Here is a 20,278-nt window from a genome sequence, read left to right as displayed (position 1 = left end):
CCAAGGTATCTCGGGCTTGAGCATTTGAGCTGTCTCCAAGGCCCAAATAGCTGGTCTGCTTCTTAGAATCCGGTAAGTTTTCTTTAGTCTGTTTTTTATTCAAGCTGGACCTAGATATTGGCCCATTTTCCCCATTAATATTCGAGCCTATATTATTGAAACGGCCTACCTCTTTATCCTGACCGTTATTATTATTATTCTTGCTTAAATCAAGACTTTCTTTTTGAAGAGAGCCAACATCTTTCCTGGTATATTTTCCATTAAATATTTCTTTCCCTTTATTACGTGACAGAACACCTTCATTACCATTTTTATGATAATCCCTATTATTAAGGAGTCTAAATCGTGAGCCTTCTTGTTCAGTCCCTTGATTTGCTACCTGAGCCTGCACATTCTCTCTAAAATTCCGCATTGATTTCCTTTCAACGATCATCCATGGCCTGTAATTTTTGTCCTTCTTCCCCGAGCTATCTCTAATCATTTCCTAAATCCCCGACGACTCTTCATGTGCAGTAAGACTCTTTTCTCCGGTGACACCTGAATTCCTGAACATACAAGAGTTTTCCACGTGACCATATCTTCCACAGCTAAAACAGATTGTGGATAGAGACTCATATTCCACGTTCTGTTTTCTTCCATTAATCAAGATTTGGGAAACCAAAGGCTTATCCAAGTCAACATAAACCGCCATTCTAGCAAAACACCCTCTAGCTCTACTGTCAATGTTCATGTCGAGCTTAACCACTTTTCCAACCATCCCTCCTATCTCAAAAATAATTTTATGGTTGTATAAGTACCCCGGTAAACCAGGAAACCTGATCCACGCCTTTACAATGCTTGGGTATGCCTGAGAGGGATCAAAAGATACCGTCCAAGGCTGAACCGTCAAGTATTGTCCAAAGATAATCCAAGGGCCTTCAGAAAGAGCCATTTCATAGTCCAACTTATTTTGAAATTTAACCAGAAAATATTCATTCTCAATATCCATTATATGTAGGGTTACTGAAGGTCTCCACAGATTGTATAATTTATTCTGCAAAACTGAAAAACCTATGTTACAACCAAGCAATTTTAAAATCACGGTATTCTCCATACCTTGTATTAAAAATTGATGAACCCTGTCCGAGAAAGTTATAGAAGGCATTCCATTCACAAAAGATTTTTGAATGTCGCCATCCATAATAACAAAATCCTCTCTTCCTTCCGAACCAGTACTCTCATTCTTTGATGATTGACCGATAAGTTTATCTTTCCACGAAACGGGCTGCTCCGAGGTCAGATCGATCATCATATCGTTGTTAGAATCTCCGTCTTCCTGTCTAAAGTGAACTTTCTTCGGGATCAACTCCTCTGCGATGGCTTTTCCGGCACCAGAAGTCTCTCTGTTTTCCATATTTTTTGATAACTTTTATTTTTACGCTCACTATATTTTAATTCCTTAAACACATATCTTTTTAATGTATATTTAATTTAGCTATTCTAATGAAATAATTATAAATTATTAATAATGTTAAGCTAATTACTTAGATATAATAAACTTAAATATAGATACAATTATTATAAATAGCACAACTAATATAAAAAAATTTAATCGTATAGTACTTTACGATAATGCATATGCATATATGGTTTTCTATATTAAATATTTTCAATTAAAATATGAAAATGATTATAATATATTTTGAAAACTATTCTTATGCTTAATTAATTAATGAATAGTTTATACCACGAATGTTTCTACAAATAATCCTTTACCAAATATGAACAACAATTAAAAAGTTAATATAAGTACATCATATATGCATAATATATATATATATATATATATAAAAGTACATCAAACTCAATTATTTTTTTCTCAAAGAAGTATACATAGTTTAACATGTTTTTAAATCTCATAACATTAATAATAAAAATAAAAAAAATTTTTTGGATACGCTTTTGACAAATTTGGTGTCTCATTGAAATTTAAATTCCTTGCATCACAAAAGTTTATGACCTTTTAATTTTTAAAATATTATATATATACAACCGCCTATGCATCGCATAAAAATACAAATTAGTTATTATTATTTCAAAATATTTGAATATGGTCCATTGTTTAGGATATGATTGAAAACAACAAATTGTGGACTAAAATATTTTGCTTATTTAGCTTGATTAATTAAAACATCCTTTCTTGGAATAAAATATCCGTCAAAAATAATATTTTGATTTAATCTTTTATAATTAATTACCATTCTAGCTTTTCCTCTTTTTATTTCAGCATGGTTTCTTACCATAAAAGCAGGACTAGAATGTGGACTATTAGTTTTTTTCTATTAATCTTTTTCTAATAATTCTTTGATTTGTATATCAAATTCATCTATATCTTGTTTAATATAGATCATAGGTTTTACTCTAATGATTTTATTGGGATTTTCCAATTTTATTTCACAATATCTAGGACTATTCTGCCATAATTTAATGGTTCTTCACTAAAATTATCTTCTAGAATTTTAAACAACCAATGATCTGTTTCTAGTTGTTTAATCTGTTCTTTTCTTGGTGGTGTAAAATTTTTATCACACACAAATTTATAATTTTCTACTAAAGGTATTTCTACAAAAATCTTTTCGCAAACAATATTATTAAATTTTTATCTATAGAAAATGGTAAATGTTGATATATAAAATTATTTCCTAATAATATATCTCCACGCATTTCAGGAAAACATAATATTTTAGGAATGGTATTTACGTAGATTGGTATTTTTCTAGCCTTAAATCCTATTATGGTTTCATTACCATCTATTCTTATGGCTCTAATTGGATTTTTCATTGGTTCCCATTTTTCTACAGGAATGGTATTTTTTTTACAACTACTGGTGGTAGCTCCAGTGTCTAATAAAGCATGTAAAGAATATGTTTTATATTCTCTAAATTGGAATGTAATTTCAATATATATAATATTTTCTTCGTTAAAATTTGAAAATGTAATAACATCACTATTTCCAATTTTCATCTATTGAATAATTGTTGATGTTTAAATTTCTTCCATTCTAGTGTTTCTAGAATTTCTATTAGGTTCAGTTGGAAAAATAGGTATTTTAACTGTTTTCATTCCTATTGGTGTTGAACTTGTACTTATATTATCATCGTCTTTCTCTGTTTGAGTATTTGAAGGTAAAACTAAATTATCATTTGTATTTGTTATAACATTATTTTTAAAAAATAATCTATCTCCTGACGACATATATTCTATAGTACTTACAGGTTTTGAAGTACTAGCACCACTTATTCTAACTATCATCTCTTGGTATTAATAGATCCCTTAAATGTAATAATTTTGGTTGAATTTCGTAGTAAATTTATTAGGTTTAAAAAGCTCAATAATGTTTATGTATTTGTTATAGCATTATTTTTAAAAATAATCTATCTCGACAACATATATTCTATAGTACTTACAGGTTTTGAAGTACTAGCTTCACTTATTCTAACTATCATCCAGTTTCTTGGTATCAATAGATCCCTTAAATGTAATAATTTTGGTTGAATTTCTGTAGTAAATTTATTAGGTTTAAAAAGCTCAATAATGTTTATGTATTTGTTATAGCATTATTTTTAAAAAATAATCTATCTCCTGACGACATATATTCTATAGTATTTACAGATTTTGAAGTACTAGCACTACTTATTCTAACTATCATCCAGTTTCTTGGTATTAATAGATCCCTTAAATGTAATAATTTTGGTTGAATTTCTGTAGTAAATTTATTAGGTTTAAAAAGCTCAATAATTTTATTATTTATTTCTTTAATTTCGACTTCTGCAGTATTAATATATTCATTAATAGAAGTCTAACTTATTGCTAGATCTTCTGCTAAATCATTTATTTCAGAATTTTTTGTCTGAATTCTTAAACATAAACATTCTTCTATTAGAGGATCTGTAATAGATATAAAGTAATTTGGTTTAACTTTAAATCCTGTTACACCAGTATGTAAATTAGATTCAATACCTCCAATAAGTGCTTTTATTGGATTTTCAAATCTTTTATCTAATAAAGCTGCTATTATAGGTATATCATGACCTTTTCTAAATAAAGCTCTAATTGTTATCATAATTATACCTAAATGTATATATCTAACTTGAGTATATTTTTCTTAATTCTTTTAATTTTATCTTTAGTAAATAATGGAATCTCTATTAATCCACCTATAGTATCTTTAGCATTTGTATTGCCACTAATTTTTTCTCGTATGTCTTTGACTCCATATCTTGAATTTAGAAATTTTATATATTTCTTCTTTAGAAATATGATTTTTATTTATTTTTTCTATCATTTCATCGAAAAGTCTTTTTCTTCTCCGATTAAATTTCCTAATTTTATATCATGTTGTTCAAAGTTAGGAATTTCTTCTAATTGATTTTTAGAACTATTTCCTACATTAAACATAAATATATATTCTTCATCATCTGAATCGAGTCATTTATGATATTAATTCATATAATATTTCTTGAGATTTATTTCCTCTTCTAAACATATTTCTAAATCTTGTTCTTCAAGAGTTTTAATCATTTTCTTTGCATTTTTTCCTTTATTAGGACAATTTGTTACTATATGACCTTCCTCATTACATATGAAACATTTACATATTTGTTTTTAAATTTGTTAAAAGTTTTTCTTCTAACAAATTTTTCTTTTTATTATTATAACCAGTATATTTTTATTACCGGTTTCCATCTAACTAATTTATATCTTCTATTTTTCTTTTTATGTTTTTATAAGTTTTAGGACGTATTGATTTACATCCAAATTCCACTCATTTTCTAAAATTTTTGTACAATGTTTAGCACTTTATTTATTTTTGACTTGTTTAGAAGCTTTAGTTTGTAAGCAATGTAAAGTTTTTCTTTCTTTTCCAAAACTTATTCTATTACCTATAGAATCTATATTTTCTGTTCTTCTCCAGCCTTTTTGCTATGTTTTTCTAGATAATTTACATATTTTTGTATGCAAATTTCATCCTATGGTGGTGGTAATTTATGAAAATATTGGTTTTTCAAAATTCTATATTTTCATCTTTTAATTTTTGATATTCATGAAGAAATTTTTAGAAAATTCTTCTAAATATCTAATATCACATAATTTAATCTTTGATAATATATAACTAGATATACTATCCTAATCTTTTTATCAAAATAGCCCCAAAATTCTATTTTTAGAATAAAAATTAATCATTTTAAAAGATCTTTAGGAGTTCCTATCTAATTAATTAACTGACTTTTTTATTGTTTTCCTTTTTCAGATTCCTCCTAACGTTTTAAAAATTGTAAAACATCCCCTTGGAATGTTCCAACAAAATAATTTAAAATTTTATCTTTTGACCAAGTATTGTTGTTGTTTACAACAATTGTCATTGAGTGTGCCTAATCATCTATAATTTTTTTCATATTCTGATATCGAAATATTAGTAAAGTCTAAATATATTCCTCCTTAGGCCACATTCCTTTTATTTAAATCATCAATCCTATGTTGTATAGGTTGACTAGACAACTCTCCTGGATATTCAATTTTAATTTCATTAGTAGCTATATTTTCGGTTTGAGTACAAAAAATTCTAGTTGTATTTTCAAATTTTTCAAAATCTTTATTTAAAGTTCTCAGATAATCATCGTTTTGAATATCTGACTCTATTTTTCTTTTTCCATAAGGATTTGTTTTTTCAGTATCCATTGGTTCTGGAATTTTTATATTATCTTTCTCATCTGTTGAAGGGTTTTCTTCATCAGATTTATAACTAGTAACCTTTAAATCTTCTTAATTATCAGAATTACTAGAACTACTACTGTCTGTAGTGTTATAATTTAACATATAATGGTAATTAAATAAAGTAAATAAGTCTTTATATTTTTCATAAAGTTGTTCTATTAATTTTAAATATTCTACTCTTTCATTTTTATCTGTACTTTTAGTAAATTTAAATTTCTAATGTTCTATAAGTTTTTTATAAAATTAAAATTATATTTTTATTGAGGAGTATATTTTCTTTTCATTACAAGTTTATGTTTACAACAAGCTTTTTTTTTTTTCTGTTTCATTTTACTTTGATTAATAAAAAAAGACCCTGTGGACCTTGTTACCAGGCCACAACAAATGAGCCGATTTCAGGCTCTTATGTTGCAAATTGGGGTCAAGGGGCCTTCTATTTTGTGTTTATGGGCTTATTCCATAAGTATCCCTATGCACCTGTTAAATTGTGGATGATTTGTGGTTTTAAATCCTCCCTCCTAATTTCAGCTGCTGCTTTTTTTTGGTTCATCCACTCTAGGAGGTAGGCAAGAAATCTCGTTTGTTCTTTTTTATACTAGAATCTTTTTGGATAGTAATCTAGCTACGTTCATTAGAGTTTTATTATATGTGCATTCATTTTGTATGTTAATAAACTCCGTACCATCACATATATCCCGTATCAGCGTTGTAATGCCCCTTACTCGAGACCGTTGCCGGAGTCGAGCACAAGGCACTACTAAACTTATTTGAGCACTTAACCAAATTTAGATAATTTATATAATACTTTTCAGACAAGCTGTCCAACTGTGTCATAGTTGCTAAATAATTCATATCTCGAGTTATAAAACTCGAAATCCAAATCCGTAAATTTTCTCTGAATTTATACTCATATATCTACTTACCAATTTTTTTCTAGAATTTTTGGTCAAGCCAATTAGTACAGTTTATTATTTAAAATCTCCCTGTTTCAGGGTTTGACTACTCTGACCTTTGTGTATTACGAATCAGATATCTCTCTGTACAGAGCTTCAATGACTATGCCGTTTGTCTCTAATAAAACTAGACTCAATAAGGAATCTGTACATATAAAGTATGACTTCTAATTATCTTTGTAAAATTTATGGTGAATTTCAAAGTCAGAACAGGGATCTAGAAATCGCTCTAGCCCTGTTTCACAAAAATTTAAACATCTCATAAAATATAGCTCATATACCTGTTTTGCTTCTTCCATATGAAAATAGACTCATCAAGATTCGATTCCATAATTTATTCATTATTTAATTCCATTTCTACTATTTTTAGTGATTTTTCAAAGTCAAACTACTGCTACTTACGAAAACTGTTTTAGTACAAATATTGTTAACTAGTTTATAACATCTTTACTTCAATTCATTCAAACTCTATACATGCCATATAAATCTTTAAACATAAAACAAAAACTACCGAATTGATCTGAATAGTGTGCCCTGTTGTGTTGATCCGATCTACCCACTTCACTTCAAGTCAATCTACATAAAATATTAAACACACACAAGTAAGCTTATTGAAGGTTAGTAAGCTCATAGGCATATAAACACAAATCATATCAAATATCGTACACAATCATATATCTATTAGTTTAACTATTTCATCCTCCAAATCACAATTTCATTAATAACTCATTGGAATAATTTCCATATGGCAACTCACAATTTAACTCCCTTAGGCCCATTTCTCATTTACTTCATTGTCAAATTAGGGAACAATAAGGAATTGAGTGCTTCATTATCACATTGCCATAGTAAACCATGGACTTTCACATTGATACGCATCACACACCGCAGCCATAGCCTTGCCATGGTCTTACACGGTTCACATATCATACCAAGCCATATCCTGACATGGTCTTATACGGAATCACATTATCACATTATACTGATGCCATAGCCCGACTATGGTCTTATCTGAGTCACATTATCACATTGCACCGATGCCATAGCCCAGCTATGGTCTTAAACGGGCACACTTGTCACATATGTTTCATCAACTCATCGAGGTCACGAATAGAAGCACTCAAATCCATTGTTCCTACTAATTTGTACTTTTAGTTACACATTATTCATTAGTTAATGCAAATTGATAGTATTCATCAACAATAAAATACTTTAACAATCATAATATTTTCATATCAAAACATTGAACTTTGCCATATGAACTTACCTGGACTAATTTGTAAAAGTCGTAGAAATTGTGGACTATTCTTGAATTTTCTCCTTTCCACGATTCGATTCGTTTTCTTGATCTATAATTATAAAATCATTCCTTCATTAGCATCCATTTCAATTCTATTTCACTTCACAATTTATGCTGTTCAAATTTTGAAATTGCACTTTTACCCCAAAATTTATAATTTTCACAATTTAGTCCTTCTCAATTCACCCATCAATTGAACTAATTTTTCTCAATTAACACTTTATTTTATCATTATAAACTATTTCAAAACCTTTTATATTCTTAATTTCAACAGAAACCTTTAATTCACAACTTTTTCACAATTAGGTCCTAAATATCATTTCCTATCAAAATCACTTAATAAAACCACCTTAATATAAAATTAGAACTTAAATTTCATAATAATTCATCATAAAATTCCCTTATCCATCCAGGGTAACTTCCAATTTCACCCATAAAATCAAAAACTAATGAATTCTACAAGTGGACCTAATTGTAAAAGTCATAAAACATAAAAATTGTCAAGAAAAGTAAGAATTAAACTCACATGATGTAAAATATGAAAACCAGCTTTCTCCAGACCTTCTATGGCGTTTTAGCTGAGAAAATATGAAGAAATGTCTAGATTTTTCAATTACATCATTATTTAACTATTAACTTTTATGCTATTTCCAATTTTGCCCTTGTTCACATTGTTTTCTTGCTTATTTTGTACCCAAACCGTCCGCCATTAACCTTTGGGTCTAATTGCTCTTTAAATCCATCTTTTAAATACTTAAGCTATTTACTCACAATTTAACAAATTTTACGATATTTTCAATTTAGTCCTTTTAATTAATTAGCCATCCAAACGTTAAAATTTTCTAACGAAACTTTAATACTAACTCAATGACACTCCATAAATATTTATAAAAATATTTATAGCTCGATTTTCAACTTTGAGGTCTCGATACCTCATTTTTGACCCGTTTGACCTAATAAATTCTTTTAATTCACTAATTTCACCATTTCACAAATTCTTCTAAATTCTTACTTGACTCATAAATATTAAATTACTATCTTGTTCAATCTTATTTGTCGAATTTAGTGATCTCAAATCACCATTTCCGACACCACTGAAAATTAGGCCGTTACAAGCGTGTAAATAATTATATTGACAAGTTAATTGTGTATCTTATTCTTTATTAAGATCATCTAGATATCTTTAACACATATAATCATTTCTTTACGATTTAGTTCATATCTCACATTTTGTATCAAATTGCAAACAATTCAATTTACTATCAATCTTACACAAATTCATAATTCAAATATATAACAATTTTAATACAATCATACCATATGAACTTACTTGACAAAATCAATAAACAACTGAATTTTTAAGGACTAATCAACAATTTTTGCATTTCCTTGATTATCTTCGGTTTGGCTCAATCCCCCATCTATATAATAATTTAGTTCAAGTTATCAATTCCAAACATCTTGCAATATCCTATTATACGCATGAATCAATTTAATTTCGCTTATTTGAGTGCCCCTAAAGTTTTACATTTTTTTTAATTTAGTTCCTAAATTTGAAATTGTAATATTTTTCAAATTTGAGCTTAAATTTTGAAACCGATCACAATTACATCCTTTTAAGACCCTCTACTATCTATAATTACAGAAATTTTACACCAATTTCGAAATTCATACAAAATAGTCTCTATATTCAAAAACTAGTAATTAAACTTTACAAACTAACCATTTTTCACTTCTAAGTTTAAAATCCAACAATTTAGTACCAATTTCTTCAAGCATTCATCAATGAAAAATTTCATAAACTTTAACAGTTTTATAAATTGGTACATAGACTAGTTAAATCAAGTTCCCACGATCTCAGAAATATAAAAATTATAAAGAAAAGACTAAATTTAACATACCAAATCAAGACCGAAAGATTGAAGCTTCCAAACCCTATTCTCTCTTTTTGCTACGGTTAGAGAAGAAGATGAATACGAAAAATGTTTTGTTTTCATTAAATTTTGTCTTTTAATATACTTAGATTAATCTTTAATTAATTTAATTAACCTTTACTTAATTAACATTAAGTGTAATTAACCAATTTGGTGGATTATAACTGGCCTCCACCACCGTTTGGCTATACATTAATGATTCAATTACTTAATTGGTCATTCGGTTAATTAAAAATTTATAGTGATTAATTTTTACTATTTTTATAATTTAATATTTATACCTTAGTTAACTATTAAATTGACAAAATCGAGGAACCAAACTTTAATTAACATTTATACTAACCTTGTAAAAATTAAATGATTATATTTACGAACTTTGGTATCGAAAATGAGATTTTAAAGCTACCGTTTTCGATATCACTGAAAATCGAATTGTTACACCCATAACTTGATGAATTAGATTATTAAACACTATAAATGTAAGTTTGTGGTTAAAATGGATGATTGAATCTATTTGAACGATATTTGTGCATTGAATGATGTGATTAAGAAGAAAGTTATCTTGAGTTGCTTCGATAATGTAATGTGACGTCATAAATTTGTATATAGTGACTGGGCCAGATGTGGGGTGTTAACAAAAATTGTGTTAACCATGATACTTTTTACTAATTGTGTAAATTAAACTTTATTTAATTTAAGAACAAAAGTTCTCATGAACATCTTAGCATATCATTATTCAAAAGCATAATGATTTATTTGGTTTATAAAAAAATTATTTTAACCCTTCATTAAAATTTTCTTCTTTTTTAGTCCTTAAACTAGCTTTTTTTTTTCAAAACACCCCAAAATGAATGGAGAAGTTAAGGTTTTTTTTAACTTTGTTGACGTTGGTTTCCATATGGTTGACACGTCAATATTTAATTAATTTTTAAAATTTAAAATTCAAAAAATATAAACTATTTTAAAAAGTAAAAATCATTAAAATTATTTAAAAAGTTTAAGAATTACAAAAATATATTTTAATATTTTAAAAAATTAATTAGATGTTGACATATCATTTACTTGGCAATCCATATATACGCCACGTCAACAAAATTAAAGAATCTCAATTTTTTATCTATTTTAAGATGATTTGATAAAACGTAAATTAAAGAATTAAAAGAGATGAAAAATTAAATAAAAAGCTAAAATAATTTTTTAATAAAGTTTGAGAATACCTTATTCAAAATGAACTTTTTTTCAGCCATTGATATGATTTTATTTTAATTTTAGAAAAAGAAAGGTTTTTCCAATGGACGTGCCTGTCAACATTGACTTAATTTAATTGCTAAACGTGTTATATTTATTTAAATTTGATTAGGACTTTCCAAAATATATATTCCAGAAAAAAAAAAATCATTTGTCAAAGTTGAGCTCAAATGATGATCAGAAAAGAAAAAGACCAATCTTTATAAATAGTTACATGATGCTAAATCGAAGGGCAGCAATGGCCCCACTTTGAAAGAATCCCATATGACTTTGTGGGACGAAAGTTTGACGTTTCTTCCGGTTTCCGGTAAAAATGGTCCCACGAACGACTTTTTATGTTAGTTCTTTAATTAAAGCTGTTAAAAGTCAACTCCACTGCCTCACTGTCTCCAACCAAAATAGAATTCCCAATTTCACCTGGTCATCTCATCCAACGGTCATTCATCGCCCTTTGACTTTTAAAATTAAAATTCCCGTTGTGATGGGACCCAAGTTGGTCAAGGTGCCGACAGCAATTTTAATACGTGGAATGAAATGATTGGGTGATGAGTTCGACGGTAATATGTAACGGAAGGCATTAAGTTTGACTCTCTTCTCTTTTGAGCTTTTCTTCTTATTACTTTCATCATTTTGACATTATTATTTCAATTCATTTTCCCTCTCCTATCCTAAATATATCAAACCTTGGTTTTCTGTAAATCTATAAAACTGGTTTGATTCTTCTTCGGGTTATCAGACTTTTGGTGGGTTTGGGTTTTCTTTTTTCGTTTGATGAACAAAGATGACCGTGGAATTGAAGATGGTATACGGCGGTGATGGTGGTGGTAGTTTTGCAAGAAAAGTGGTGGAAACTGCTTTGAAAGAAGCTGCAAATTCTGGGATTCAGGGTGTTGAAGAATTGATAACGTTGATGTCTAAAAATCAAGAGCTTTTCAATCCAGATGTTTCTATTAAAACTGCTACTCCATCAGGTTCAGCAGAGTCAGCCATGGATATCCAAGCTGTTACAGATAAGACTGTTAACTCTTTCAAAGAGGTTATTTCTTTATTGGATCGACCGAGAATCGGCCATGCTCGATTTAGACGAGCCCCTGTTCTTCACCCAAACCAAGATACAGAACAAGCTTCGAAGAAGATTCAAGAGCCAGAGACAGCGTCTTCTTCTTTTCAAGTAACCAAAGATCAAGTGTCTGCTTTTAAGCCTTTTTGTTTTACCCCAAGTTATAGGTTGCCTCCTTTGCCTCATAGTCGCCCCCAGAGTAAAAGAAGTCCTCCTTTGATAGCAAAGATTGGTGTTTTGCAAAGAAACGAATCGCCTAGTACCATAAATTTCTCATCTTCGCGTACTTTGTCTGCTGGGAATTCATTTATTTCTTCCTCAACAGGAAATACTGATAGCTTTCAGCCATCCGGTTTCCAATTTACTAGTCCTTCTCACGTCCCTTCTTCTGGCAAACCTCCATTGTTTTCCACTTTGAAAAGGAAGTGCAATTCATTGGATAGTGCTGCTCTTAAATATGGTTCATTCTCTCGCCGTTGCCATTGCTCCAAGAAAAGGTTGGTTTCTTAGATTTTCTGGGTCATTCATACAATTTGGATCGTTTAATTGATTTTATTCTGAAAGTCTGAACCTTTTGATTGAACTTTTATTAGGAAATCAAAATTGAAGAAGGTCATTAGAGTTCCAGCTATTAGCAACAAGACGGCTGATATTCCTCCTGATGAATATTCATGGAGAAAATATGGGCAGAAACCAATCAAGGGGTCCCCTCATCCAAGGTTCGTAAAGATTATTAGCTTGGTTTTTGCCTTTCATGTGCGTCTCTTTACCAGTCAATCCACCCGTTACCTGTTTGATTAAACGCCTCAAAAGGACAATAATTCAAGTTTGCATATTTAAAGAAATTTGTTTTCAACAGCAATTGTCATTGGCTTTATTATGTATTTTAGATTGAATCGTCTACTGAGTTAAATTCATCTGTAAAGCTTGCGCGAGTCCACTTAACTCGGACCAAACCCGACTTTTCCTAACACGTTTGTTTGGGGCAATTTTCAGGGGGTATTACAGATGCAGCAGCGTCAAAGGCTGCCCTGCCAGGAAACATGTAGAGCGAGCTCTAGATGAACCGATGATGCTGATTGTAACATATGAAGCTGACCACAATCATAGCCATAACAGCACCGATGTCTCACCTGCTTTGATCCTGGAATCATCTTAATGGTCTCCAAATTCAACCAAGGGCTTTCATTAGTTGGTATGTTAGCTCTTGAAAAAGCAATATAGGCTTCCTTATTCTGGACTTTGGTTAGTTAAAAAGAGGGAAAACGGGCATAGAATAGGAGATTAGTGGATTTAGTGGGATTTCTAGTGGGGGGTTTCTTTCATTTTTTTATAATGTTCTTATACCCAATTATCACAACTTTAATATTATATTATATGTTGATGGATCTCATCCAGGATGCTTTTACTTTACATTAATTTGTTCCATTGTCCACTAAACCTCTGAATTTTGATATATAAATTTATAATTCAAGGCCAAAAAAAAAAAAAAAAGTGGGTGTTTGATGGTTGACCCCCGGTTTTGAATTTATTAGTCATTTTAAAAATTAAAAGAGAATAAAATCTCTTTATCAAAAAAAGAGAAAACACTCCATTTTTCTTTTTTTCTTTATTTATCTGAAGTTCCCATTAAAAGCTAGAAAAACACTTCATTAGTTTTATGCATGCTTGGTAATGTGGAGAACAATGGTTTATCATTTTCATGCGTTTTAATTCTTTAGTAATGTCGCTTGCTGGCCATCGCCATCGCCATCGTTGTAAAGTAAAAAACGCACAATTTTCTCAAAGTTGGCCATGCATGAACGTTCACTTAATTTTAACAATATCCTATGACTTAGCAACACCATTCTTCTTTTGTAAAATTGATTTAACTCGTTCAACCTTCCCTTTTTTCCTACGGAAGATCTCCTTCGACAACAATCAAAAACTTTACATGTTGAATTCATATAAACTTGTTGCAAGCTAGACTCAAAATCAATTTCTTCATCTAAATTTGTATATAAACTAAATCGATTAACCCCTGATTTTTTTTTAAAGTAATATGTTCAGAATAAGAAAATGATTGCAGATGTTAGTATTGACTTTTACATTTTGTTGATTATAAGAATCAAGCCTCCAAGGACCACAGCCTATGCTCTTTCATTACTTGGTGGTAGAATATAGAGGTAAATTAATTGAATGCGAAGAACAGTGAAGACGATAGAAAGAAAACCATGGTCCATGGCAACTTAGAAAGTAACCTAACTGAACATTCATCCACCGGCATTTAACAGGTCAATGTTGGAATACGAATCGCCATAATTAAATTAAAAAGTTGGTGCAAGATTCAATGGTATACTTCCAAATCCAGTAGGTGCTCTTCAAAGGAGGTGTAATTGATGCCTTTGTAAGAATCTTGTCTGCTATATAAAACTATATAAATTTCCCTGGCAATCTGGCGGATTTTATTTTAATTTATTTTTGCATGGATTCAAAGGCTGGTGGAGAGTCTGACCAATTTCCGGTGGCACTGTCGGTGGAGGAGACATTTAAATTAACTGCTGCTATTGCTCTTCTCACGTTAATATGGTTCAAAGTTAGAACTTGGATTACTTACTCAAACGAAATTTTTGTCATCTTCAGCCTATCACTTGCACCTTTAAATGGCCTTTGTTGCTTTGCCACTGAAAGGCATCTATCTGATTAAAAGACATTTAAGGTAGGGAATTGAGACTTCTCTTCCATGTGATAAATCTATTCCGCATTCAACATCGCAATGGGATAAGCGAAGGATTGCTTTGCCCTTTTTCACTTCATAATTTGGACAACAAACATTCATCAACCTAAACAACCAGCTTCATCTTTGAAAACCAAGAAGAAATTCTCAAAATTATAAGTGAATTTTAGTTCTATGTAAAATATTGTGTAACACCCACTACCCGTATCCATTGCCGGAATAGAGTACGAGACATTACCGGAGTTTACTGAACATTTTCAGATAATTCTGAGTCATTTATTATTCATATTTTAAAACTAATCATAACGTCTCTTTATTAGGCCCTCGAGGGCCCAAACATACATTAGAAACCAACCAGAATTAAATCGGGATCATAGAAAAAAAAATTTCGCAAAATCTTAAATTTTATTTTCATCTAAGTACTTACCATTTCAATGCTCCTTATAATTAAACATGTTACCATTCAATCAATAGCTTGACACTTGTCTAAGCGTCAAACAACATCATTGTTAGTATACTTGCACATATTTCATCTAAATTCAACATCGATATACTTATTTTCTCGACATGCCACACTTGAGTTTAATAATTGTCTTTACTTACATAGTTTCCTTGTATCAACATATCAAAGATAATTATATATGTACATGTCATGAAACATATCATTCTCTTACCGTTTCTTCATAAGTATATATCAATCATTTCATTATATCAATATTTCATGCTCCATCATTTCCATATATTTTATGTATATTTATTCCGGTAAAGTTTATATCAAACTTAACATAAATTATATTCCATGTACTTATTCTTATTTCGTTTATCTATCTTCATAATTATTTCATACAACTATTTTGTACATATATTTCCATATGACCAGTTCTTGTAAACATTTCACACAACCATTTCATATAACCATTCGTCATTTGATACATATTACCTGAATATCAATTGTTCAATAGATGTCATAGTGTCTCCTATCTACGGTCTTATTTATCTTTGACATGATGCCATAGTGTCTTTCAACTATGGTTTTACTCATTTTCTGTCATGTTGCCATGGTATCTTATTTATCTTTGACATGATGCCATAGTGTCTTTCAACTATGGTTTTACTCATTTTCTATCATGTTGCCATGGTATCTTTCAACCATTGTCTTATTCTTTTCATGTCACGTTGCCATGGTATCTTTCAACCATGGTCTTATTCTTCTCATGTCACGTTGCCATGGTATCTTTCAACCATGGTCTTATTCATTTCATGTCACGCTACCATGGTATCTTCAACCATGGTTTTATTCATTTCCTGTCATGTTGCCATGATATCTTTCAACCATGGTCTTACACATTTCATATCATTTTGCCATGGTATCTTTCAACCATGGTCTTACACATTTCATATCATGTTGCCATGGTATCTTTCAACCATGGTCTTACACATTTCATATCATGTTGCCATGGTATCTTTCAACCATGGTCTTACACATTTCATTTCAGCAAGCATACTCCCGCGAACCTCATCCTTACAACGGGATTACCAGTCCAGGCTAAATCCCCTGTAATATAAACTCATAGAGTATTGTCGGGATTACCAGTCTAGGCTAAATCCACTACAACGACAATTACTCTAATGAGCTTGGATCTGAATTACCAATCCAGGTTAAATTCAGACCCTAATTCGGATTACCCGTCCGGGCTAAATCCATTTTACAAGTATCCTTTGGGAGGGCTATATCAGGATAGGATCACCCGTTCGGGCTAGATCCTTTTTACTATCAATTCTTTTTCGTTTAACTGGGATTTCTTCCCCTTTTTATCAAATATATCAATGTTTTATCAATTTTCATACAAGGGATATTTAAATCATATTCACATCAATAACATACATTTCAAGTATTTAAGAATATAATTAAAGTTATATGAACTTACCTGGCGAAATTGCAGAAATATCAAGATTCAGGGGCATTTTGGTAATTTACCATTTTCCCAATTTCCACCTGATCTTAAATTGATAATTTCATTCAATTTATTAATTTAGATAATAAAACAATTCATTCCCTTCAATTTGGTCATTTTTGACATTTTTACAAAATTGCCCCTGAAGTTTTACTTTTATTCAATTTAGTCCCTAAGCCTAAAACATGCAAATTAGCCATGCTAGATGAATATTCATACATATTTTTCTCCTCCTCCTCTCCATTCCACATCCTTAAATTTATATAATATGCTTATAAGTAACATTATCAATAAATTCACTATTTACTTATATGTATATTCAAAGATGTCCATTTGAGTCATAGTCACTAAATTATTTATATATTTAGCTACAGAACTCAAAATTAATATCCGTTAATTTTATCTGAAACTATATTCACATATATTCTTACCATAAAATTTTCAGAATTTTTGGTTTAGCCAATAAGTACAATTTATTCTTTAAAGTTACCCCTATTCTGTTGTCTGATAGTTCTGACCCTTCTTCACTAAAAATTAATTATCTCCTCGTACATAATTTTAATGATGTTTTTGTTTGTTTCTATTGAAAATAGACTCATTCAGGATTCTAAACATATAAATTTAAGCCCATAATTATTTTTATCCAATTTTTGATGATTTTCCAAATTTAGAACAGGGGAACCCGAAATCATTCTGACCTTATCTCACAAAATTTATTATATCTCATGATTTACAATTCCATTGCTTACATAATTTCTTCTATAAGAAACTAAACTCAATAAGATTTAATTTCATATTTTATTCATCCTATAATTCAATTTATAAATTTTTTTGTGATTTTTCAAAATTAGACTACTGCTGCTGTCCAAAACTGCTTTAATGCAAGCTATTATTTACCATGTTTATAACACCCTTATTTTCTTTCTCTACACTATTTCTCTTTACTTTCTCTTGTTTTCTCTTTATTAAAATATCAAGAATATATGACCATATGTAAGGAAACTCTACATTAACATTAATCCCATGCTTTTTCAATAATATTAAACTTAAAAATATATTGAAATCATGATGTTCTTACCTTGTTCTATTGATTTCAATCTTCATCTTGATTTTCTCTCTCCTTCAGCTTCCATTTCTTGAATCCAACTTGATATTCTAACTTCCCATAGTCTCCTTAACATTTTTCTCTCTTGGTAGCTATGGAAATTCTTTTGATTTTTGGGTGAAAATGGTGAATTTTTGGTAGAAGGACCAAATTGTAAAGAAATGAAAACTTTTTATCTTCTTCTTCTTCTCACGTTGGTTTTGCATGGGAAAGATGGATGAGAATTTCTCATCTTTCTTTCTTTATATACTAATAAAATAATAATAAAATAATAATAAAATATCTTATTGAAATATTAATAAAATAATATTTATCTAATTAAATAATTATAAAATATCAAAATATCTCTAGCATCATTATTACTTTCTAGATTTCTCTCTCTTCCAATTGACCATTTTCCCTTCATTATCTTTTAAAATTTCATCATTGAGTCATCATTTAATTTGGTAAAATTGCAATTTAGTCCCTTATAGTTCTTCATCTATTCAATTTGGTCCTAATTCATTCATTTTCCTTAGTTTCTAGATCATTCCACCCTTAAAATATTTACACTATTGGTCCTTCAATTTTGAGTATTTACTCTTGTGCAACAAAACTTTTCTCACTTTTACAATTTAGTCCTTTCTTGAATTAATATATCATAATATACTTCCCAATATTGACATAACTCAAAATTTCCCTTTTTGTCACTTTATTTCCTTATTTTACTATATCACGGATAATATTTTACTGTAAAAATTTTCGGGATATTACATATTGTGATTCATCTTCATCTTTGAAAACCAAGAAGAAACTCTCAAAATTATAAGTGAATTTTAGTTCTATGTAAAATATTGTGATTCATATTTTTTTTTTGTTAAATTCAAGTGATTCATCATCGATACTAGTGACTAATTTTCTCGCCAGAAGTGTTTTTCAAAAAAGTAAACAACTGACTACAAAATATATTTCATTCCTATGAGCAAGGATCGAAATCCCGGCCACATAATTATATTTCATATGAATTTATGGAAAACTCTTTGGATGTAGATGGTATCTGTTCTCTACCGAAAGTTGAAGATGGTGACGGATTGCGGGCGGACGACGATCGTAATACAAAGAAAGTTGTTTCAAAGACGATAATAATGGGGAAATAACTGATATGTTGGTGGAAACTAGATCTAGTCCTTCAATCACCTGGAAGGACAAACTGTTGGGGATTAATTCTGGAGATCTGGATAAGAAAGGATTGGTTCCTTCTGGTTCCAGTGCTGATGAAGATTTAGAAATTTTGGAGGGACGTATACATAGGTCTATGGTCAATGGAATCCCTGCCATTGATTTTTCTGAGAGGATTCAACAAATTTTATATAAAGAAATGGAGCGAACAGTTGTTATAAAATTGCTTGGGAGGAATATTTTAATGGCCCAAATTTCAGTGATATCGGAATAGTGATTTGAGATTACTAAATCCGACATGTGAGTTTAGATATTAGTAAGTAAAAGTTAAGTGTGGTTTTAGAAATAATTTCGAATTAGTGAAATTATGAATTAAAATAAATTTGTAGATTAAATAAGATAAAAATGAGGTATAGAGACCTTGAATTCATAAACCAAGCCATAAATATTTTTATAACTATTTATGGAGTGTTAGTAAGTTAGTATTAAAGTTTCGTTAAGAAATTTTAAGGTTTCAGTAGCCAATTGGGTAAAAATGACTAAATTGAATTAAGTGCAAAATTGTGAAATGTGATTAAATAGCTCTAGTAATAATTAAAGGAGAACTCAAAGGCAATTAAACACCTATTATTGGGCTGGATGGCATGAGTGTGCAGGAAAATTAAAAATCAAGTGTGAACATGGGGCAAAATTAGAAATAGGGTAAAAATTAAATTGTAAAATATGATATATTAGGTAAAATCTAGAGTTTTCTTCATTTTTCTTCATCCTCTCCAGCAAAAAAACACCATTGAAGGGTACTTTTAAGCTGGTCTCTCATATTTTTACTACATGTAAGATCAATTCTTGGTTATTTCTTGTAAACTTTGTGTTTTTGAGACTTTTACAACTAGGTCCACTTATTTAATTCATTAATTTTTGATTTCATGGGTAATTTTGAAAGTTTCCATGAATAAGTGCTAAAAGTTTATGATGATTTATCATGGAATTAAGGTTTTAATTTCATTATATGATGATTTTATGAAGAGATTTGCGTATAAATTTATTTTAGGACTTAATTGTGAAAGTTGTTGGAATTAGGGTTTTGTGTTGAAG

At 29.7% G+C, this 20,278-nt stretch overlaps 2 protein-coding genes across 2 annotated transcripts; one reads left to right on the top strand and one right to left on the bottom strand.

Moving 5' to 3' along the window:
* Positions 1 to 484: 484 nt before the first annotated feature.
* Positions 485 to 1,393, bottom strand: LOC108450864 (uncharacterized). Its single transcript, XM_017748630.1, has one exon. The coding sequence runs from the start codon at positions 1,391 to 1,393 to the stop codon at positions 485 to 487; it is 909 nt and encodes a 302-aa protein (XP_017604119.1).
* A 10,343-nt stretch (positions 1,394 to 11,736) lies between these two features.
* On the top strand, positions 11,737 to 13,642 carry LOC108451898 (probable WRKY transcription factor 7). The gene is made up of 3 exons (XM_017749604.2): positions 11,737 to 12,746; positions 12,843 to 12,968; positions 13,246 to 13,642. Exons 1-3 carry the CDS (start codon positions 11,971 to 11,973, stop codon positions 13,406 to 13,408), a joined length of 1,065 nt encoding a protein of 354 aa, XP_017605093.2. The 5' UTR covers positions 11,737 to 11,970; the 3' UTR covers positions 13,409 to 13,642.
* The last annotated feature ends 6,636 nt before the right edge of the window (positions 13,643 to 20,278 follow it).

The sequence above is a fragment of the Gossypium arboreum genome, chromosome 5, assembly GCF_025698485.1.
Source record: "Gossypium arboreum isolate Shixiya-1 chromosome 5, ASM2569848v2, whole genome shotgun sequence".
Lineage (NCBI taxonomy): Eukaryota > Viridiplantae > Streptophyta > Magnoliopsida > Malvales > Malvaceae > Gossypium > Gossypium arboreum.
Note: the sequence above shows the minus strand (reverse complement) of the source record. Positions and strands in the feature narration are given on the sequence as shown.